At 42.6% G+C, this 23,017-nt stretch overlaps 4 protein-coding genes across 5 annotated transcripts; 1 reads left to right on the forward strand and 3 right to left on the reverse strand.

The window, feature by feature from the left end:
• The first annotated feature begins 1,132 nt into the window (after window positions 1-1,132).
• On the forward strand, window positions 1,133-4,030 carry cdc42ep5 (CDC42 effector protein (Rho GTPase binding) 5). The gene is made up of 2 exons (XM_076736345.1): window positions 1,133-1,270; window positions 2,128-4,030. The coding sequence occupies exon 2, from the start codon at window positions 2,130-2,132 to the stop codon at window positions 3,042-3,044; it is 915 nt and encodes a 304-aa protein (XP_076592460.1). The 5' UTR covers window positions 1,133-1,270; window positions 2,128-2,129; the 3' UTR covers window positions 3,045-4,030.
• A 214-nt stretch (window positions 4,031-4,244) lies between these two features.
• Window positions 4,245-10,327, reverse strand: grwd1 (glutamate-rich WD repeat containing 1). The gene is made up of 7 exons (XM_076736333.1): window positions 10,069-10,327; window positions 9,851-9,968; window positions 7,554-7,713; window positions 7,235-7,445; window positions 6,239-6,384; window positions 5,325-5,516; window positions 4,245-4,843 (listed from the first exon to the last, which is right to left on the reverse strand). The coding sequence occupies exons 1-7, from the start codon at window positions 10,289-10,291 to the stop codon at window positions 4,535-4,537; spliced, it is 1,359 nt and encodes a 452-aa protein (XP_076592448.1). The 5' UTR covers window positions 10,292-10,327; the 3' UTR covers window positions 4,245-4,534.
• Window positions 10,328-11,506: 1,179 nt separating this feature from the next.
• On the reverse strand, window positions 11,507-15,540 carry LOC143324053 (uncharacterized). Its single transcript, XM_076736245.1, has 5 exons — window positions 14,985-15,540; window positions 14,516-14,622; window positions 13,948-14,019; window positions 13,481-13,627; window positions 11,507-13,222 (listed from the first exon to the last, which is right to left on the reverse strand). The coding sequence occupies exons 1-5, from the start codon at window positions 14,995-14,997 to the stop codon at window positions 12,869-12,871; spliced, it is 693 nt and encodes a 230-aa protein (XP_076592360.1). The 5' UTR covers window positions 14,998-15,540; the 3' UTR covers window positions 11,507-12,868.
• A 1,536-nt stretch (window positions 15,541-17,076) lies between these two features.
• flcn (folliculin) lies at window positions 17,077-22,942 on the reverse strand. Of its 2 annotated transcripts, none has more exons than XM_076738160.1 (12): window positions 22,698-22,942; window positions 22,323-22,535; window positions 21,960-22,106; window positions 21,615-21,836; window positions 21,325-21,491; window positions 21,140-21,231; window positions 20,031-20,194; window positions 19,733-19,846; window positions 18,703-18,826; window positions 18,442-18,567; window positions 17,830-17,932; window positions 17,077-17,725 (listed from the first exon to the last, which is right to left on the reverse strand). In XM_076738160.1, the coding sequence occupies exons 2-12, from the start codon at window positions 22,533-22,535 to the stop codon at window positions 17,518-17,520; spliced, it is 1,680 nt and encodes a 559-aa protein (XP_076594275.1). In that variant the 5' UTR covers window positions 22,698-22,942; the 3' UTR covers window positions 17,077-17,517. The 2 variants fall into 2 exon arrangements, with proteins under 2 accessions (XP_076594275.1, XP_076594274.1); XM_076738159.1 differs by having other exon boundaries at window positions 21,948-22,106.
• Window positions 22,943-23,017: the final 75 nt, after the last annotated feature.

A 23,017-nucleotide genomic window follows, 5' to 3' on the forward strand; every position in this document is an offset into this window, starting at 1 on the left:
CAGCTGTTAGTCAAACCCTTCATAATAATTTCAGTGTGAAATGAAATATTTTTGGTATACTGGTGTAGCATTAAGTATAAACATAGCCTGAAAAAAAGTCTTTAATGTGTGAGTTTCGCCCAAGTAAGGCGACCTCTGAGGGCACTGAGGTTGTGGAGTCAATGTTTTTTCCTTTTTTTAAAGGAATTTGGGGATTTTATGTTCAATAGCTACAAACTCACATGTATCTTAGGCTGATTCCAGTATTTTTAAATCAAAGTGCTGAGTTTGAAACAGTATATTGAATATAACTTTATGGTACGATTCAGATTGATTGATTTCCTTTCACTTCATAGAAATAACTGTAAACACATACAAAATAGAGAAAAGGCTCTGAGGCAATTCATTCAGACATTCAATTTTGGATTATATTTTTCATATTTTTAACAAATCCCACAAGAAGACCAAAGCCAACGATCAATCCTCCCAATAAGCCTTGTCTTTTTAGCCGAAGCCTCACCTCCATTGTTGTCCAAAACACAACATTTAAAAATGAAAATTGGTCTTTAAAGGTTCATGTCTTCATGAAGAACTGTGGTCCTGGAGGTGAGCGGTTCAGACATGGTGGAAGTCTGACATTATGACCAGCTGAGACAGTCTTGGTCTTTTCATGTGATTAATTAGCAACAATAAAAATATATATACCTACAAATCACAAGTCTTGTCCTTTCAATATGATTGTATGAAATGTGAAAAAAAAATTGAGAAACTTATTGATAATAGTGGCAATTTTTTTTTTTTTTTTTTTACTCGTGGCCTATTTCTAAACCATGGCTACTGCCCTATTTTTCGTATTGCTAAAAATAAAAAAAAAAACAATAATAATACAACAAAGTTAGTAGAACTTCACGGCAGTTAGTTTGGTAGTTTTTAAATGGACACACACATAAGCTTTATTCAGCGTCGATATTCCCCTGAAGCTTAATTACTTTAAATTCTCACAATGATAACACAATAAAACGTGCTCAGTCAGTGGAAAGGTGACTGCAGTCCTCGGTTATGCTGAACCGTGTCTGGTAAAGTCCACAGCTGCTCTGATCCCGCTCCGGCGCGTCACTTCCTCGCCCCATGCCCATCCCTTTGGAAGGAAAAAGAAAATTCACACAGACAAACGACGGCGAGAAAAAGAGCGAGGGAAAAGCCCAGAGGGAAGCGAAAGCAAAAAAAAGCCAGATGAAAGTGCTGGAAAGTGAAGAGGGAGCCCACCGAAGACCAGAATATACTCTTTAAGGTGAGTTTTCCATACTTGTTGAATGTTTTGGGGACGCTCGCTCAGGTCAGTGGATCACTTTTAACATTGATCCAAACGTCCCTCTCTCTGCTTTGCCAATAAGCGTGGCCCTCGCGTGCTCTTCTCACGAGTTATAAATCAGATATTTAACTATTAGAGTGTACCATTTACTTTCATTATGATTGGAAAGTCTTGAGGATGGGGGAGGCCTGTTAAGCCCCCACCCCTCCCCTCCCAGACTCTGAAGTCACACACACACACATTCACTAAAAAGAAAGATTTCTTAGATGTTTGTTGTGCTTTACAGTGAATGATGTTGATAAAGATTTTGTTATTAAGGTGGCTGAGCCTGTCAGACGTGATTAGATGATGGGGTAATATTGGCTTCCGTCTAATATAAGTGTACTAATTTTTACCTTAAAATGTGGCACTTAGGAATAGTTTTTTCATGCTGAAATCTAACTCAATGCCCACCAAAGCAGCAAAACTCAATGACTTTTTTGTCAGATTCTTTTTTTTTTTAATAGAGAAAGTCACTGTCTTGTTTTTGTCCACATACACACACCCCTGAGGGTAGAGAAAAGTATGTGCTAGCGTTGCATGAGTGTGCTTCAAGTACAAGTCTCAGCATGGCCTTCACGGCCGCTCCAGTGCCAAAATACTCGTTGGTTTCCTGCAATGTTGCACAACACGGCGAAGTGTTGACGCTGCTCAGTCTGATCAGTACACTGGACTGGGACTCCGGTATTTCAGCTTCTTTCTGCACAGTTTTTGTTTTACACTATTTTGATCTCACTCTGTGCCCTCGTGTGTGAATATGAAGTCACCCTCATCTTCTCCTCTTCCCCAATCTGCAGTCATGCCGCTGCACAAATCATCCCGGGCCCCTCGCCTGGACCCTACCATGATCTCGGCTCCACTGGGTGACTTTCGCCACACCATGCACATTGGGAGGGGAGGCGATGCCTTTGGGGACACTTCCTTCCTGTCCACTCTTGGCCCGAGCCAGGCCAACCCTGACCAGGGAAGTCCGGAGACCATGTCACCTGCTGATCCTCAGGTAGCAGTCAGCCACAGTGATCTTTATTCAGATGCACCAGGAAGCCCACAGAACGATGAGCTTCAGCACTCTGAGTCAGTGTCTTCATTCACCTTGGACCTGGACCTGGATTTAGGCCCGTCCATGCTGGGGGATGTACTGGGGGTGATGGACGGATTGGGGCTCGACTCCAATGAGGAAAATGTGTTCAGTCACAAAAGTAGCACTTCCTCGGTGGGCACAAAGCAGGGGAAAGGAGCCATGGAGATGTCTGTGGACCTGCAGAACGAGCTGAACGGGAAGAACCTGGTTGGGCTGGATGGAAACCAGGTGGGAGACAGCAGGATACCAGATGGGAATGGGATCAAGCCAAAGGGGTTACGACCAAAGGTGCGATTCAGTGACAAACGAGAGGAGATCATTCGCCAAGCGTCTGAAGAGGAAGAGGGTCAAGGGTTTGACTTCCAGGATGAGGATCAGCTGGCATGTCGCAGTCCAACGAGGGGTGAGAGCATAGAAGGTGGAGGTGAGACCGAGTTCACCAATCACAAGGTAGATTTACCACCTAGTCCGGCCTCGTCACATAGCTCAGAGTATGAAGGAGTCACCTCATTGGACAGGAGGAGGGTCGACAACTGCCACTCAGAGACTGATTCAGAGGAGGAGGAGGAGGAGGAGGAAGTAGGACGAGGCTACACATTTGAAGATGAGTTTGATGATGAAATCGGTCTATAGGGGATCAGTGTGGTTTCTCCCTGAAAACAGATCTTTGCTGTCAAGAAAATCAAGAATACTGTATTTTCCTAAACTCATCATTCCAGTATCAACTGAATGGGAAGCTTTAACAGGATGCAAACTGGATTTTTCTAGACTCAGTGAAATATTTACAGTTCGACGATGTTGCTCAACTGGAAAATTCATGAAATGTTTTATCTATGAGGGTAACAGATTTGCAGGAGACTGTCATTTTGATCAGACAAATCAATGTGTCATTTAGGTTATTACAGTGAAAGGTTTGTAGCACTTTGATTTATTTCGTTCACCTGAAAGCTTCGCTATGAAACTGATGCTCAGTGGAAAGTTTGAGTCTTATATTTGCCATGTGAAACACACGCACAACAGGCGCTGTGTTTATGGAGCTTCATGTTATAGTGCCTTAAAGGGAGCTGTATGCTTATGTTAATGTACCCTGTGCCATACCAGTGTCTTAATACTTATTTCTCATATTGCATGTTTATTACAATCTCCATGTCTTCTCTTGGTGTTTAAGCTTTACAAATGGTTCCCAGAGACCTTGTCAGAAACTAAAGTTATCCTGTGTGTAATCAATTACTGTGACTTTTTCACATTCCAAACCTGAAAGTGTGAGTTTCTCTGGTTCAGACCAAGTCAGATCTGCTCCATAGTGCAGTTATTCAGCATGTTTTCAAGTTACCAAAGCTTTTCTTTGGGCTGTGGGGCTGGACTGATACTAAAATGCTAAGACAATCGTGGGATTTTAAAGGTCAATTGTAAATCAGGACCAGCAGTGTATTTTTGTACATGTTTTTTGCTTGTATAATGCTTGCTTTTGAAGAAGTATTTTATTTCATAATGCTGTAAAAGGGAGAGACCATTGTCTTCATCTGTTGAAAATGCTGGTTTAACACATGTGTATTCCTGTGGTTTAATAAGGATTACAGTGAAAACAATAAAACAATTATTGGGATTTTGAAATATCACCGGTCTTGGCTATGACTCTTATTTTCTTTGGACATGACTCCAGGGCAAAATGGAAAAGTATTCAGTGTGAATGTGAAGATCCTTTGGCCCAGACATTTATGTATAACCACTTCCTGAAATAAAGTCATTTTGTACTTTCTTCCATTATAAAAAAAGAAACACAAAGAGAGCAGAACACTCTCTCTTTGAAAACATTAACTGAAGAAAACAGTCACAGTTTTTAACATTTTATTTTAACCTTGCAATGGGGAATGCCTAAAATAGTTCACACTCACGCAGCTGTAAAACATACAGACTGGAAGTTCAAGAGTAAAGATTCAAAGACCATATGGCGCCTGTGTCGGCCAATAAACGTCCGCAGAGCTGTTACCTACACTGCTGACTTATGTACATTATAAAACATATTGGGGTTTACTGCTCATTACACATTCAATGTGTACTCATGTAAATGCAATAAGCATTTGTTTCTCAAATACACACACACGCACGCACGCACTCACTCACTACACAGATATTGTCCTGAACACGTTGAATCCTGACAGCGCTGTGGAGATCATCACACCAGGCATCTGTGGGTGCCAGTGGATCTCCTTGATCTCTGACTGACCCTGGTGCAGGAACAGGAGCTGAGGGGGCAAATCCTTCAGCGCCTCCACCCGCGCACCAACATCACACGACTCCACAGACAGATCCCACTGGCTGACGACATCGTCTGCTCCTGAGGCGGCGAACACACTCGAGTCCACGGGGCTCCACTCCACCGACGTGATGGGAGCGCTGTGCTGCTTGAAGTTGGCCGTGGCTCGCCCATTCTGCGGGTGGAGGAGAACGTCAGCGTGACAGCAGATAGAGTACAGTATCAGGCTACGACAGCATCAATCCGAACACCCATGTAGAAATCTGTATTTTGTGCTTTTTTTTTTTTCACAAGTCGTAACAAGAAAAACACAAGGTGAGTGTTTCATTGGCGAATAAAAAATGGATTCCTGTATTAGGCGGAAGGCGGAAATAACACAGGACTGTGCAACAGGCACAAGATGAAACACATATTACTGGTTGGGTGGGGCTGCCGAACTATGAAGGTGTTTGATTATCTGATGGTGTAATAATGCAAGTGCTTAACACTTTTGTCACTCGTTATTGTGACACACAACAGAAACACCTTCACTCCTTGTCAAGCATTAGCAGGTAATAACTCATGGCAGTGCAACTGTCCACTGGATTATCTTTCTTGCTCATGAAATGACTGACTTAAGACATGCAAATCAAACTGTTGGCTCTTTGTTTTATTACCTTAAACTGTCGCAGGTCCCATACTTTCAGGAGCCCATCGTCCCCTCCTGACAGGAGAAACGGTTCGCTCCTGTTCCAGCTGATCACATTGACGTCTGATGAGTGAGCTTCATTGGCTGAAAGCATTGAATTGGGCGGGGCACGGATATCCCAGATACGAATAGACTGATCCACTGAACAGGATGCAAAAACCTGTGGCAAGCAAGAGAGCACAGATTCTGAGATTGAACCTCTAATATCTGCAAAACAAGACTGAATTGGTCCTTATCAGTGTGTGAGAGCTGAGCTTTCTGTGTTCACAAACACTTTTTGTAATCCTTGCTGCACTTAGAAATCACAGTCCACGCCAGTTACATTGCACAAAGTCCCAAGAGCCTGACAACAGGCAGACAGAGCACAATCATACAGCAGAAGCAAAGAGGTAACATCAGCCTGTGTGATCCATATCCACATACCTCCAACTAGTTTGGTGACTTGTTAGATGAGGGATAAAGACATCATATAACTCACATATTACAGCCTGTGTTTTGTGACAGCATATAACTATAGTGTTCACAGGTGGTGTTTTTAATGCCAACAGAGCTTCATTCATTCCAATCATTCATTTCCCTGAACACACCCTGTTCTTCCACCCAAACACCTGTAAAGCATGGCTGAGCTCAGTTTGACAGAATCAATCCCTGTGGAGAACTTCCTCCTCTTCATTTGAATCATCCTGACTCTTTAGGATCAGTGAGGCAACTCCAGCTCTGTGGACACCTAACAGGCATGTCAAACCCCAGCATGCATGTCTAATACTTCACACGTATGTATTTTTGGTTTGGGAGGAAACCGGCAGATGGATCCTAACCACTTAGCACGGTCTACAGAGCCTCAGTCCAACCCACTACGTCACTATTTTCCTACAAACATACTGTGGCTTCAGTGGGCGACCACTGCAGATCCTCCACAGACTTGCTGTGCGAGCTGAAGGGTCGCTGATCAATCTGCCACGACGTCCCTCCCTCGTGCGGCTCCCACACGTGGATGTTCTTTTTGCAGTCTCCGCTGACAAGACGGCCTGTTAATGAAGTACAAACACACACACTTTAGCTTTTGGTTGACGCACACTGATGAGGATGAAGTCTGATAAATTTAAGGTTAAAATATATGAATCCAGTCCAATTCCAGTTGTCTTTGCATGCTCGTTTTTCCATTTTACTGCTCTGTCCCAACACCTTCTGCACACTCCTGATAGAGGGTCCCTCTCTGAATTGGCACACCCAGTTTGTTCCACTTTTCTTCTTTGTGGCTGTGCACATTTCAGCCTCTATAATTACAATGCTGCTATCCATTACATTATTGCAGACCATTTTTCCAAAGCACACTACGACGTTTTCTTTTACCTCTCTGAAGGAGGCTATGTTCTAGGTCCTGTTTGTTTATTCGTTGGCCTGTTTCATATTTAGCAGAATAACCCAGGTTTCAATTAAATTGGGTAGAAAGCTGAGCCGAGCAAAGGAATTTTTTTTTTTTGATATGGATGGATCTGGATCAAAATGTTTAAAGATGTTTGGACAGCATTTCATTTATAAGCTAAAAGAATGAGCAAGCATGGATGCTGTGACAAAGACAATGCGATTTGGTTGTTTCTGGCATCAATAAAGTTGCAGCTTGGAAATCTCTGATATCTCACACAGGGTGAGGCGGTTAAGAGTGCGAGAGAAAATGATACTTTATGCTGCATACAGTTTTTCCCATGTTACTCACACATTATAAAGTAGGTGCAGTCAGGAACACGTTCACACTTGTAGTCCAGGACGAATTACATCACTCGAGGTTAATCTTAAAGTCAACAAGTCCAGAATGTGTGCGAGCATTTCGTCTTTTTTCCATCTGTAAACTGCATTGCAGGTAAAGGCCTTACCTACCAGGTACTGTAGGCGACCAATCGATGGCAAAGCCTTCACTCATGTGTCCTGAGAAGCTGAAGAGAGCCGTGGCTTCCTTCTGCTGTTTGACAAAAGATTCCATAGCAGCAGAACTGTGGACGGCTTCCAGCTGAGGTCGGAGGTCAAATATTTCTACCTGTCCTTTCTCTGACCAGACAGCAGCCAATGACTGCTGTCCACGTTGAGTCACCTGGAAATTAAGAAGCAAAATCGGTAATTAGAAACTTTAGACATGTAAACTAAGGCTTCATGGCTTAGTTAACAAACATGTCTGCCTAGAAAATGATACACAACATACTCTGACTCTGTTAATCCCTCCATAGTGAGGCATCATGGCCAGTTCCATCTGTGGCTTCTTATCTTCATCCTCCTCATCATCACTTTCTTCACCACTGCTTTCTTCGCCCTCTTTTTCTTTCTCTGTTCCGTGAAGGTTGTGCATGCGCATGACGAGAAGTCTGCAAGAGAGTAAAGCGATGCATGTAAGAGGATACAGATGACAAAACTGCACGGCACTCAAATTATTTCGGAGCGGTGCACAGCCTGCAACGTTTTCATTTCAGAGCACAAAGCAAACTATATGTCTCTAAACTATTTTGATATCTCTGTTCAGGGGCTGAGTTTCAGTATGAATCTGAACAATCTCTAAAATGTTTTCCACTGACCTAACCGACCTTGCACGTTCTCTTCCAAAGGAAAATTACCAACTCTTTCAAAGCCGTTTGGAGGACGTCAAAACAGAACTGAAACCACTTGGAAGAGAAAAAAAAACCCTAAACGTCTACTGTACTGGGAATTATGTCTCAGTGCCAACACAAGAGCCAGCTGTTTGAACACACTTACAGTGCATGTAAGCACTTAAACTCAAAAGGAAAACATTTATTATTCATTAGTATTATTAATATCCTAGAATTAGAATGTAAAAGGATAGGTATACATGCTATCTGTTGATATAGTTGCTCTACATGTGGGCTTAACCGTTAGGCCTTTTCAGTTCTTCTACTTTTAACACAACAGTGACGAAGAGCTCCATTGCGATGTTAAAGATTTCCAATTAATGAGTTCTTTAATACAAATGTAGGTATTAGCAGTCTGAGATAGATGGAAGCTCATGACAGAGAAATCAAACCAAGCCGTTCACCCTGAGGAGGGAGAGCGTAATTAACGACCAATTAATTAATAATTAAAGAGAAATTAACAAGAGTAATTGAACACAGTGCCTCTAATTATGTCACCTAGAAAGGAGAATAACTGACAAAGACCTGGCAGACCTGCGTTTATTCAGGTGCTGTTCTCGAGTTCAATTTATTTCCACTTTGTACATCTATTTTACTACATTTTGTGGCACTTTTATAACTTTGTGTGCAGGACTTTTGTTTGCAATGGAGGATCTTGCAATCCTGCACGGGTGCTTTCAGTTTATATGGCAAACAGACCTCTGCTCAGGTGAAGGTTGGCAGTCCAGAGCAACCAAAGTCCACACTGCACAGGGACTCTGAACGGGTTTGTGTGTAGTTTCTTTATGCTGGAAAAGTGAGTGAAATCGAGTACACTTTAAAATTTCCAGATTTCTGAGGGGGAGCTGATTTCTCTGAAAGCTTCAGTATATCCAAGGCCTCTCATCATCCAAATACTATCAGCGTATATAAATCCAGTTTTTATGCATGTGGCGTTATATCATCAGTGCGCAGTATCTGAATCCTCACACGACCAACTGAGCAATCAAAGAGGACACAGAATTTAACAGATTTTCTGTCTCCAACAAAAAAAAAAAAAATTCATATTAAAATTTGACAGACACTTTTACATAAGTAGTTAACTTTTGGACACAGGTTGTCTTTTTAAATCTGGGACAGTTCGAATGTTTTGGTCCCATTAGTCTTATTTTTGAATGTAGAGACAAACAACAATCCGATCGCTGTGTCTCCTGGTAGCGGAACACATGAGTGAGGACAGATTCTGTGTCTAACCGTCCTCACATGGCCAACTTCTAACCTACGTTAGTGTGCTGGGTTGAAATATTCCCTCATTTGATACAAACAACGTACAGCATCACAACCATCCAAGACTCTGTCACAAAACATCACAGGTGTGTATTTGAGATCATAATGAAGACTGAGTTGGAAGACGGGTGGTCCGACCCATGAGTACTGAAAACTCATGAAATAATGTAGTAATGACTACTGAGTACTCGTGGGTGGGAATATCAACATGTTGATGGGCTCGCCGCAAGATGGCATCTAGTGGATTACATTTTGTATTACTGATCTGTGCAGTGTTGTGGAATGAAAAGTTAAATGTTTACCTCTGAAATATAGTGAAGTAGAAGCATGTAGTAGTAGAAAATGGAAATACTTAAGTACAAGGAACTGAAAATTGCACTTGAGTAAATGTACTTTGCAGCATTACACCCTGTTGCCTGTATACCATTACCACAGTCTATCTTTACCACTATCCTTTTGAAGCAACACTGTAATCATGATCCCAAAAGCCTCCCTGCTTTGGTCCAACTTCAATTAATTTGAGGCAAGAGCAGCAACAACCTTGAACACAGAGGATTTCTGTAGTTTCAGCGTGGGCTCGGTCGGTCTGTACCTGTTACTCAGAGCTCTGTCCGCCTGCGTGCCCGCGCAGAGCAGCATGGACAGAGGAAACTGCTCCCTGCCTTCTCCATCTCCGTCTGTCAGGATGTCGAAGCTCAGACACGGAGCACCTGAACACAAGCGACAAAACAACGCTGCTGAATTCAAACTCCTGCGCTGTCTTTTAAAGACACGTCTGCTAACTTTAGCGGCACGGCTGCTTCAACCTGCCTGTTTGGCACTCGTGGTACATGCGGTACGCGGAGTGGTCCATCTCCAGCTCCTCTCCGGGCTGAAGCGGCTGGATACCGGGGACGTACACTTTTCTCTCCCCCTCTCCGTCCGCTCCTTCCTCCTCCATCTCCACTCCTTGGTCGTCGTCGCTGCCAACTTCGTCCATCTCCTCCATCTCGCCTCCCTCTTCGGCAAACGTGTCCTCATCGGGCGCAGACATCTTGGAAGAGCTAGAATTTGCTTACTTCCGGTATGCTACTCGACCACGTGGTTTAAACACCCCGCGCTGTCACTCCTCCTCCCCCGCTGTCTCACTCTCGCTCTCTCCCCTCTCTCTCCCCCCATTTACGGGAATTCAGCTGGCTCCTTTGGCGCTTTGCTCCCCTCTGCCAGGAAAAATCAGACTTGCAAATATTTGTCTCGGAAATTGCCCAAACTACAATGCTTTAAGATGAATGTTAATTCGGCCCAATACAATGAGAGTTAAGTGCATTTTCAGGGTCGTCTTTCTCTCCCTGGAGGACATTTGTTTCAGAAATCAGATGGATCATTTCCACATTTTGGAGTCATGTATCGACCCGGGACAGGATGTCACACATGCCCCGAGTGAGTCAGAGTATTGCATTAATTTTATGCAGCATCACTGACGCCGGGGTCGTAGCCCCTGTACTGCTGATGGGAAACTATGGATTTGGCAGCTAGACACGGACAGACAGTATTTAAGTAACAGCCAGTAACAGGTACTTGGAGATGTGCACTGTGCAAAAAAAAAAAAAAAGTATTGTCTCCAGTCCAGAAGAACAGCACTTGAGCCTTTTGTTGCATTTTGTTTTCCTAATTTGTCCTTTTTTTTTTCTTTTTTCTTTTTTTTTTTTGTCTTCGAGCACTATGATTATCTAACCCATGCTGTATTGCATTTGTCCCATCCTTCCAAATTATGACAAAGCAGTGGAAAAATGGATCGATGAAGCCAAAAAATTGTTCCCATAGTGGCCAAGGCAAAACAGCAATCTACTTTAAGCATTATGAAATTTCAAGGAGGCTCAAGTAAGGACAATGGTGCACATTACATGCGTGGGTGTGTACAAGCAGGGGCAAGTGCGAGCAACAAATGGTGCACTTTTGTTTCGCATGCAGCTCTTTGACAGAAGTCAGAACATCTCTGGAGTCTTTTTCCATCCAGAGTGCATTCCTCTCTCATCTGCAACTCGTCTTTCAGTTTATATCAGAGTTACAAAACAGTTGTAAAGGATTTCTACACTGAGTGTGACTCTTTAAAAGAACCGTCAGTGACGGCTGAGCTCACATGAATGTGGACTCCAACACAAACTCTGTGTCCTGTTGCTGGAATGCAAAATCATAAACAAAATTTAATCTCTCGTTGCAGAATAGACAGAAATAAAAGTATGTAAGTAGTCTTAGTGACAAACAGCAGTGGAGGAAATACTCAGATCTTTTACTGAAGCAAAAACAGCAATGCCATGTAAAAATAGAAATAAAAGTTCTGCATCCAAAGTTATACTTAAGTAAAAGTATGTGAGTATTGTTAGCAAAACGTATTGAAGTATCATAAGTACTTAATGCATTATAGTTCTATTAGATTAATATTGTTGATGCATTAATGCCAGAGAGCTAATTTGAACAACTTAAAGGACCACTGTATAAGTTTTAGCAGGATCTAGTGCCAGAAATGGAATATAAAATTCATGCTTTCTCTGCCTCTGATTGACTGCTACTCTTTGCCTTTGTGGTTGGGATGGACAGGTTTAGGCATGAAGAGTGATGATTGGGGTTAGGGACAGAATACCAGGGTAAGCCCTTTCATAAGGTCGCCTTCCATGCAGTCCACCATGATGCATCACCAAGTTACTACAACAGCCGAGAACGGACAAACTAAACACTGACTACACAGCACCTTCCACGTTCATTGCAAGTCTCATGGTCTTGCAGTTCTTGTAAACGCTTGGAAGGGGAAGGTGATGCAAAGGGACCTCAGTTGGTTGCAATCTGCAACCTCAACACTAGATGTCACTAAATCCTACACCCTGGTCCTTTAATGAACTGTTGTGTAGTTTAATTTATAACAATGCAACACATCTGTAAAGTAACCAGTAAGTCCAGCTGTCCGATTAATGTAGCTGTGTAAAAAGTACAACATTTTACTGTGAAATCTAGTGGACTAGAATTATGAAGTAGAATAAAATGGAAGTAGTCCAGTAAAGTATGTACAAGTATCTCAAAATTGTACTTAAGCACAGGATTTGATTACATATACTTTTCCATCTCTGATGACAAACAGCACAATAAATATAGCTTACAACTTTTGGGATATTATATCCTGGTAAGTTAAACCAAAAACTATCAATGTATATATCTAAATGTCTTTAATTTACAATTATGTACAAAAGTAAACGCCCATAGACTGTAATATCTTACATTTACACGACATTCATTGTAAACAGTGATGAATTCCACATCAATAGACAATGGCTTATGTGCATTGGCTTGCTCAGCATTGTTAGCATAAAGAGCATAGCTAGCTGGAGCACATGGCTTGCTCTAGAGAGGATGGCTATATGTTTATATGTGTGATATCAGTTGTTACAGAGTCACTGCTGGACAGTGAACTTAACTATGTGAGCTAACTTTGGACATTAAATGCAACCTGTGCTTGTCACTTCAAATTAACAAAGCGTACTGCATTAAAACACATAAACACAAATATAAGAAAACAAACATTCAGTGCCAGGAAACATCTTGCATTTTGTGTGCATCATCAAAAGACCCTTTTTAGTTACTATGGCAACAACCACCAGTAGAGTCTGAATAGCAAGGGGCTCCAGACAGAAGCATGAAACGATAAGGACGGAGGACCGCTGTTGGACGGCAGCTGTGTAATGTCTATCATCTTGTCAGGCTGTCCTTCCTCCTCACTGCTGATAGCTCGGGTGGTCAAGAGTCTGGCCCTGGAGGGACCGTAGTCCTTCCTCTCAACAGGGGGGGGCAAAGTGGGCAGGGCGCAGGTTTTGATGGAAGATAAGCACCCAACCTCGAGCCATCGAGTGAAAAGTCCTGACGTTAGGTTGAGGAGTTCTTCAGGAGAGGAAGATAACAGGGGGAACTGGGTCAGGTCCGTCTCCTCTTGGAACCTCTAGAAACAAGACAGAAATAAAGATTTACAGAAGAAGAAGAATCTCCAGAAGCACAGCTCTTATTAATGTGCTTACACATAAATGAATGTAAACATTAGTATTATGCACTAAGCAGTCACACAGCATAGATAGATAACCAGAGGCTTTTTTTTTCTTTTTTTCTTTTTTTTTGCATTTAAGGAATGTCTCTTTAGTCCAGGAAAGCAAGACATATAAAGAGGTATTATGATTAGATATGTTTGAAAAGAAAATCCTACCTCTGTATTTCTATTCTTCTTTACAATTTTATCCAGTGTCTGCTTTAGATCAAGGATTAAGGAGTGATTTAGGTGCTCATCCCAGAGGTTTCTGAGGAGCACATGCCAGGAATCCAGGAGGACCACCGCAGCAGGGAACACACAACACTGCAGGGAAAAGGCAGAACAACACAGCAGAGCTAAAGTTAAGTTGCAGTGGGCAAAACACATGTGACAAATCACCACAAACAACCACATCAGTTGCTCAATTGCAAACAAGAATAAGCAGTACATTGAACAACAATCTTGTCCCAAACAGGGCATTCACAAGGCCTGTTACAGTGGCTGGAGATTATGTAAAAGTTAATGATTAACCTGTTAGAGAAACTAAAATGTCTTTCAGGACAAACCGGATTAGACTTTAAGATGGACACCCATTTATTGCACAGCAAACCTCACTTCCCCTTTTTGTCTGATAAGGAACTCACCGGATCAGTGTCACAGAGCATGCTTTTTGTGTAGTGGTGCACTACATAGTAATCTTTAGGAAATACTGTCCGCTGGAAGACAAAGCAAAAGGAAAAAAACATGAGCATGAACCCACAGATAATGAGATAAGTTTGCATTTATACTGTAATAATATTACACTGAGTTACAGTCACAACTGGGTTTGACAAGAACAATGTATGACTGATTATCCAACTAACCACAAAGGTGGAGCTGCGCAACGTTTGATCCCCTTGATTTTGCCGAGCTATGCATGCCAGTTGTTAACTGCTTGTCATCTGATAAATTAGAGCTGATCATTGTCATTCATTGAGCGAGATCTTCACCTTTGAACACCTCTTTAAACCAACAGGCTCTGATTGTATTCTTTAAAGCAAATGTATTTACTGTGCTTTAAAGAACCACTTGTTAATAAGAGACTGTATTCTTTAAAGCACTGCAAATACATTTGATAAAAAAAAAACCTCATCATTACAGAGCTTTTCACTTTTCAAACAAGAGAAGGACTACAAAAATGTTCAAAAAAAAAATCACAAATTTTTAACTTACAAATCCAGTTGGATTGGAGTCGATAGTCGTTTTAATGTTTTTCACACCCTCCCAGTCAAAGTCACATCCACCACATTGGACAGTCAAGAGTGATAGCAACAGCAAAACTGTTTGAGGCATGAGTAAGAAGGAAAGAGACAGAACACATCAGCTAATTGTTGGAAACTTTCTGTGGTTTGTAGCTTTTTCAAACTGCATACCTCTGAAGACACATTACATCATTTCCTGCCTCAATTAGCCGTTTCTGCAGAAAACAACATGAAACATGTTCTGTTGTTGTAACAGTTCTGATTGAATTTGTACACACCGGAAATGCTATTGTAACACTACAAAATGACACCACAAATTTAATTCACAGATTAATCTTGACTATAACATAACCCGTTCGAATGTTCCATCATTTCCCTCCAGACTTTAAAAAGAAACTTAACAAATACGTATTTACATGCTCTTAATTTTTGCTTCTCACCTGGCAGTGACATCCTTTTTATCTTTCTAAGAATGGACACTTCTCCATTTCTCTTGTTGACGGCAATCACTCTGCAGACGGGTTTCAGTGTCAGTCTGTGAAAGGCAAAGTTTCCTCCTCTGTGGTTTCTTGAGGTCTTTGACACAGAGGACGCTGCTGTGTCTTCTCCTTCACAGGCTGATATTTAGTCCTCTTGTGGACATCCCTCATACATTCCTTCCTTTTGAGTTCCTTTGGTACTTTCCAAAAAATGCCTCATTTATCCTCTCACGCCATCCTGCTCTCTCACTTTGGATTTTCCCACTTAAGCCTGAGTGGCTGCAGCCTTTTTCTATGAGAGCTTTTGTTTGTTTTTGTTTTTTTTTTTTTGTACTATATCTCTTTCCCTTTTCTCCCTCTCACTACTGACCTAGAATCTTCCTGAACAACCTAATTTGAGTCACTCTCTCCCTCGAAACTGGTTAATGGATAAAGCGGGAGAGACACTGGCCTCCTCTTCTCTATCTCTCCCTCTGGCCACTCCGTGAATCCTCACTCTGCTCAAAGTGAAAGTGCTATGCTGGATTGCTTGTCTGCTCCCTTTAAGTCTCGGCCCCTCCCACCGCCACACGTTTTACCTCACTATTGACTGACCCGGCCCCCTCCCCCCTGCTCCCCACATTCCCTGGCACCCACCCTCTTGCCCCTATCCTCCCCCCTCCAAACCAGGCCCAAGGAGGCTTAGTCATGCAGTTGGAGCGTATGTTTTTCATTTGGACTCTCCCCCACACCTCTGTGCCTGTGGATCCCCTGCTCTTTATCCCTCCAGAGTCAGTGCGCAATATCATCCTGTTTAATCATCACATGATCTGCGTTTTTTTAAAATAAATCACAAAATCACATTCCTTGAAAAAAACGACAAAAAGGATTGCAACACTGCGTTGCCAGAACTTGCAAGTCATTCCATGTGTGACAGCTTTCTTTGGTCATTATTGTTAGAATGGGTTCCACAGAAGTGGATGGTGTGATTGAACGTCTAATATTGTGCACAGCTGTCATCATCGTGTCTGCAATGTGTTGTCCTGTACCCTTAGGTTACGTGAAGCTTTGTGTTATTTTGGTGAAGACGTCAGAAGGGGAGTTAATTAGGAGTGAAAGGAAGAAAGTACAAGTTTCTTCGTGTCAAAGAGGAATTGTTCTTCCATGTGTCCTTTTTTTTGAACACAAGCCAAACGAAGCGAGACAGCTTTCCAAAGTCGCATCGCTGTTGAGGGGAAAGGAAACTAGAGAGCAGGAGCCTCACTGCATGCAACACATTATAATACTCCCAGAGGCATCATTAATTCAAAATCTCCTCACCTATACTACGTGTTTTAACGATGGGTATAAATACCCAGTCATGTGCCGTCTTCCTGTTGCATACATGCTTGCATATGCAATTGCTGGCAATATGTAACTAATCTGCGGAGCTGCAGCAAATCATGTTTGTGCTTCTATTAGGGAAACTTGCAAAATGAAATCCAGATTTGAGTTAGTCAGAGAAAAGCGTAACAATGCAACAAGTATGAGGACACTGTAGCATTTCTGAGAGGTAGATCCATTTTTACACAGAAAGCTGGAATCAATCCTAATATTTACATACACACCTTTCCCTTCAATTTGGATTGCAACATGAGTTTGAGTGACCTTTTTTTTTTTTTCTTTTTACACATTAGTATGGAAAAAAAGCAGCCCTCCCAATTTAAACAGAGCCGTATGTTGCTGAATTTTATTGACTCAAGTCTGCAAGCTTCAGCAAAGCAACAGGCTCAAATAACTGTGGTATGAAAAAAAAGACCTCGGCTTTTTAGTGGATCAGTGTGTGACTCGCTCATTAAGAAGCCAAAATCCTGCTGATGTGGTCGGCCCATACTGGTGCGAGGCCCTGTTATGCAACCGTTTTGTTCATTTCAGGACACAAGAAAACCTTAAAAGTGTTGTCTTACACCACTTGAGACTTGTTGGCTGTCAGCCACTCAAACAAGTGAGAGGGAGCAGGCAGACAAACGCTGCTCTCCTGCTCACTCCCTCTTCATTCTTTCTGTTCGCCACAAGATGGAGCCGGAAAAAAAAAAAGGATGTCGTGACCGTTCATGTTCATTTATTTCACTTTCAAACATCAGCAAAACAGTAAACAAAGTGCAAAGTCTTGTCGTAATAAGTTAAACTTCACATATTAGTATGAGGAGGCCTTGTGCAATAATTCCCTTTGACAAACAAAAGCCTCATTCATTATCCAAACGGACTGATTGTGTTAATCTAATCTGTGCAGGATAATCATCCGGGTTAGGGACAGTAGATTTCTCATTACTTAAAAAGACAATAATGGATGAACCAAAGCGTTTTTGTCATCCATTCACATTCCTTGTTCATTCCACTAAAAGTCCCTAATAATTCACAAAAGGGACCAAAGAAAGATTCTTGCTTTCGCTTTCCTTTCGTCAGTATCCCCCCCCCCAACGCCTTATCAGCCCCCTTTTCTTTGGCCTGCTACCTCCTCCTCCTCCTCTCTTTTTCACTGGCTGGGACTCCTCTCCCCTCCTCGCACAGCTGTCATTAAATGACTCTTATAGGTTTTGCTGAGTCCAGTCATCCAGAACTTGAGCAGCCTGACGTTGTCCTCCTCGCCTGGCCCTGTGGCGCCGAGGAGGGCCAGAACCTTCTGGGTGTCCTCCCTCCCTCGCCCGTCCACTTTGGAGAACTTGAACAGCACTTTGACCTTACTGAAAGAGAGACAATCAGCTATGAGAAGGCTTTCATGGGCAAAGTGGTGAGATCTTGCTTAAACCCAGGCAGTCCCTGTTAAGAATGAATGCATTTTACTCACTTCATCCACTCTTCCTTCAGACACAACAGGCAGTGAGATACGACGTCCACAGACAAGTTCTCATTAGACAGGGCCACCTCAAGCTTGTTCAATAATGTCGGACCTGGAAAAAGAAGATAAAAACCACACAAGTAAGAGCATGAGCAGGAGTTTCATTAAAGTTAGCCTCACATGTTTCCTAACATCAGTCCCTCCAACAGGGAGGTTGTTTTTGCTCCAGTTTGTCAAGAAGAACAGCTTTGAATGAAAGTTGGCGGAAAGATAGGCCGTGGGCCAAGAAACAAATCCGCTTTTCACGTGGGTCCATATCCTGGAGTCCTTCATGGATTCCTCAGCATTATGGGATAGGACATGTCTGAACATTTTCGATATTCTCACATTCATTTCTGTTCTTACATAAAAAAGCGTGAGGAAATCTGGCCCACATAAGCAATAAGGCATAAAAAGTGTAAAAAATACTTTCTCTAATTAAAATGAATTAAGTCAGAGACATGCACTCTTTGCTTTCGAGGTTTTAACCAAGACCAGAGTGGCAATCCACTGTATATTTTCGGCACTGGAAGGGCAGCGGACCTTTGGTGCCTATTTATAAATTCAGGTATGCACGCTCACCCCTGTCTGTGGGCTGTGTGTTGGCACTGCTGATGGTGAACTGATAAAGTGAGGAGACGTCGTCTTCAGACATGGCTGAGTTCTGACAGCTTCTCTCTGAACTGACATCCACCAGCACTGAAAACTCTGCAGGACAAACAAAAGAAAGGTAAAATCAACACATTATGACCTGCATGTAGAAGCCTACAGTTTGTAACAGCAGCGCAATTTGACTGTTTTGCATAGACATCTATCACAGTGTGAGCATACAGACTCTTGTACCTGAGGAGCTGACGTGAGTTGGAATGGGCACATCCGGGCTGAGACCCAGGAAGTTGCATTTATAGGCCTCCTCATACTGAGCACTGTATGGCACCAAACGCACACAGCCTACCGGGAGCAGGGACTGATGGGAAACATGGTAGAGATTGGGATTATAAACATATCTGACTGTGAGTGTGTTAATGGTCTTGCTCAACCACTCACTTTTCTGGTTGATAAACCTTTTTCAATGGATGACATTTGCACACGTCACAGTAGGAAAACACAAGTGTAAATAATAACTTTAGCCATGTCTGAATTCCATTTAGCTACTTCAGGGTCCTGGTGTTGTTCACGCTGGCTCACTGTCACATGGTCATGACTCACTGGAACACTTGAATGAAACCCAGCCATCGTTAATATTACTAGTAACACCTGTGAAAGTTTTCCACAAGTACGAGCCAAACTGTCTGCTATGAAAAAGGCCTGGGACGCATGAGAGAACATGCAACAATGTAACTGTAATTAATTACAATTGCAAAAAAAAATGTTAAAAACAATTACAAAATGATGATAAAAGACACTCAAATATCTTTCAACAGTTAACAGCAATGCATAACAAAAAACAGTTTACATGCTCTGTCTCGTTCTCTGAAAGTTCAGGGAAGCGTGTACAGGCAGAGACGATTTCAAGGCGTGTGATGTTAGCATAAACAATAATACAGCCTGTCTTCAGGCGAGGATCGGATCTTTATGGAGAAATAACTGAAGCAAATATTATCAGTTAATAACACATCAAAATGATGTATGAAGGTATTAGTCACTTTTAATTAATCATACTTCATAAATACTTTTCAACAAGAAACACACTGTCAGTGTTTAGTGTTAGATGATGTTATGATTGTGTTATACCACTGACAAATTACTTATACCATGATTTAATTAAGGAGGACCCTCACAGATGTTGTCCCTTGTCCTAATTCATATTTAACCACATTATAATGGCACTATCTCTCCTAACGAGGCGGAAAGGGACACAGCACTAGAGCACCTTGAGCACTGTAAAAGCTGACTGGATGAGCCCGGGGTCTGCGCCTCTCCATATGACCTGATTTCCCATGAGCACGTGCCACACGAGCTGACGAAACTCAGCAGCCCCGAGGACCTGCAGAACAAATCAGACTGTAATGTACAGCAGCTCTCAGACATAGCATGTGAGCTAATGCAAACGTGAACTAACTTTCTGAATAGTCATTAGCTAAAATGCATCAGATTAATGCCAGTTTTCTGTCAACTTACACAGTTAATTTAATATATTCATACACAATATGACAAGCTCAAAAGCTTACCTGTCTCAAATGCCTAAGTGACCTAAATTTGGGACCAGGTAATTCATCCAATTTTGCATCATCACACAGGAAGTCATGGCCCTGCTCGCTCTCTGACTGGTGCCGCTGTGACTTAGAAGCGCCTCCTTCTGCTCCCTCCCAGCAGCTCATTTCCTCCTCTTGCTCTTTTGGAAACAAGAGAATGACATAGGAGTAAAAACAATGATGACCAAATGTTTTCATGCTGAGGGTCATAATGAACTCGGGGAAATTCCAGTGGAAAGTATTGCAAAAAGGGCCGACTGTTAATCACACTGTGCGTGTGATGTGCACGGTGCTACTCAGTCTCTGTTTCCAAAGCAAAATCTGAAGTTTACAAGCTCACCTCTCACGTATGACTAATTTCAATTGCAGTACTGATAAGATTCCACTAATACGAGCCAGCACATAACGAAACATCTTCACCTGTAGTCTGCATACATTAAAAACATTTTTTAAAAACCTATTTGCAGAAATTAGAATTTTTATTTGTACTCCTTTAATATCACTCATCACGGATCATTTCAATTGTTTTATTTTCTTGTCTTGTAATTCCTGTGTATTTGTAGATCACTTGGTAACAGTGATTTTGAAAAGGACTACAGACATATTGGATTTGCTAACAGTGTTCATATAAGGGAAGAAGGTATTAAAATTCCACAACCTAAGAGCAATATCTAAATCTTTTAATCACTTTCTAAATCTTGACTAAAAATTGAGTAAATCCATTCTGGCAAGGAAGTGCATCTGAGTTAAGTGGTTAAGTGACTCACTTTGTATTTTTGGCCAGAATGTGTCCGTGCTGACTGACCCAGTGAATCAGACTCTAACAGGAGACTTTTCAGACGATTGAGGTGATAACATCCTGGCACATTGTGCAAATGCATGACATCAGCTGATCTCACCCGCCATCAAGAGGCCAAACCTTGTCTGGAGGGCGAGGCATGTTGAAGCACCGCCCAAGTAAACAATTTTCCGTGTTCTGCTAAATTTTGTGTCACTGGAAAATGTGTCGTCTTCATCTTGCCCAATTACAGGCTTGAACAAGTTGAAAAAAACTCATCCTGTTTAATTAAGGACAATGTGTCTACCTGTCTGTCTCTCTATGAGCACCAGCGTGTCCTCAGTGGGAGCTCCCTCCAGCAGCTTCTCTGTCAAACGGCTCCCACAGGCCTTTAGCAACCTGGAGACATCCACGTGACAAGGTGATGATGATGACGACATAGAAAAGGACAACAGCTTGTGCCATAGTGGAACTGAGAGCATATTGACTCACCAGCTAAAGGAGGAGTGCAGGCTGGCCCAGAGGTTGGGATGCTGGGTAAGAGAAGTGAGCGATCGGGCTGCGTTGCCACTCCTTTGGTGTGGGAAAACTGCAGGTGAGAAGACACTGTTCATCCTCACTGCTCGCTGGGGACAAACTCCTTGTTCATTGTCAAACACCTGATGGAGAGTAGAGCACCAAGATATTAGGTGAGCGAATAGACTGATGCCTGTCGAATAAGACTTCAAGTTTCTACTTGAGTGAACTGAAAAAGGCATGTGGAGGTCATGTGTGCAGCCTACCTTGAGGGCTGTGCTTTGCAGGCTTTGTATTGTGAGTCTAAGGTGGCGTAAAAGGAAAGGCCAGGAATTGATAAGGTAGATCCTGTCCATTGCTACCATGACGATACTGTACCAGCGCTGGAAGCCCCTGGCCAGGCTGTCTTTGATAAAGAACGTGTGTGAAAACACAAAACCGTGTTGCTCATCTCCAAAGAAAATTGGCCCTTCGCGGCCGGGACACACCTGACAAAACAGACAGAAGGATTACGGGTGGCAGCAGAAGAATAAGAAAATTTCTTACATATATTTAGTGCATGAGATGTGTGACTCACACACACATACATGCTGACGTACGTCACTGTTTACCTCACAGCTGAGGCTGCGTACACAGGCCTGGCGGACCACGCTGAAGAGCTGTGGCTGTCTGGGATGCTGGTGGCTCAGGAAGCGTATGCCCGTTTCATCATCAATGCTCACAAAGCCTGGGTGTGAAGCAGGAAGAGATCGACATCCCTATGAGGCAAGGAGAAAAGGAAAATGAGTACTTTGAGATAGATGGCAGGATTATAAACTCAAATGCACACAAAAAAAGTCAGAATAAGTCATAGTTAGAGTGTTATACTGTATAAGACAGGTGGAGAGACAAGTGGTTCAGTTCAAATGGAGGGAAGTGTCTAATAAGCTCATGGGGGGTTGACATTGTGTCCTCAGCTGTCGCCCTCCACTCACATCACACATTTCTCCTCTCTGCGTGGCCGAGCTGTTGGCCCTCATAGTCAGCCCTTCGCCTTCCCGGTCGCCATCGCGGTCTCTGTCCCCAGGCACTGGGACACCTGCCTGGGATGAAGGGGACGGGGATGGAGGGTGCAGCGCCTCAGTGCAAAACAACGTCCGAGGGCCATGGAGCTCACAGAAGTGACAGAGAGCCACCAGAGCATTCATCTGAGAGGGAGAAATCAAGTTTTTAAATGTTTACTGTGCTGAAAATGTTTGAGGTTGTTCCGAGCAGTAACAAGGCGTTCATAAACATCTGTTTCTGGTCAGTCACTGCGATTATTAGGTTACACCAGGGTTATTACAGCTGATAGTATCTGAGAGTCTTACCTTCAGCACAGAGCCAAGTTCAACAAATGACTGGTGCTCAATGCTACTTCACAAGAGGACATTCATTGGTCGCAACGTTCAAAAAGCAGCATATTAAAACAGTGCTATAAACCAAACTCAATCCTTGATTCACTCCGTTTTTCAAAAATCCATGATTCTCGGAAACTCAGATTTAGGTTTTCAACACTTTCCTTGCTTTGTTTTTCTTCTGTGCTGCTGCTGCTAACTGGCAATAATAGATAGTCATGTGACGCAGAGTCACGCGCTCTCGCGTAAATGACGCATGGCAGTTAGCCGCGCTACTTTTTCTCAGTTTTAGC

This window comes from Chaetodon auriga, chromosome 8 (assembly GCF_051107435.1).
Source record: "Chaetodon auriga isolate fChaAug3 chromosome 8, fChaAug3.hap1, whole genome shotgun sequence".
NCBI classification, from domain to species: domain Eukaryota; kingdom Metazoa; phylum Chordata; class Actinopteri; order Chaetodontiformes; family Chaetodontidae; genus Chaetodon; species Chaetodon auriga.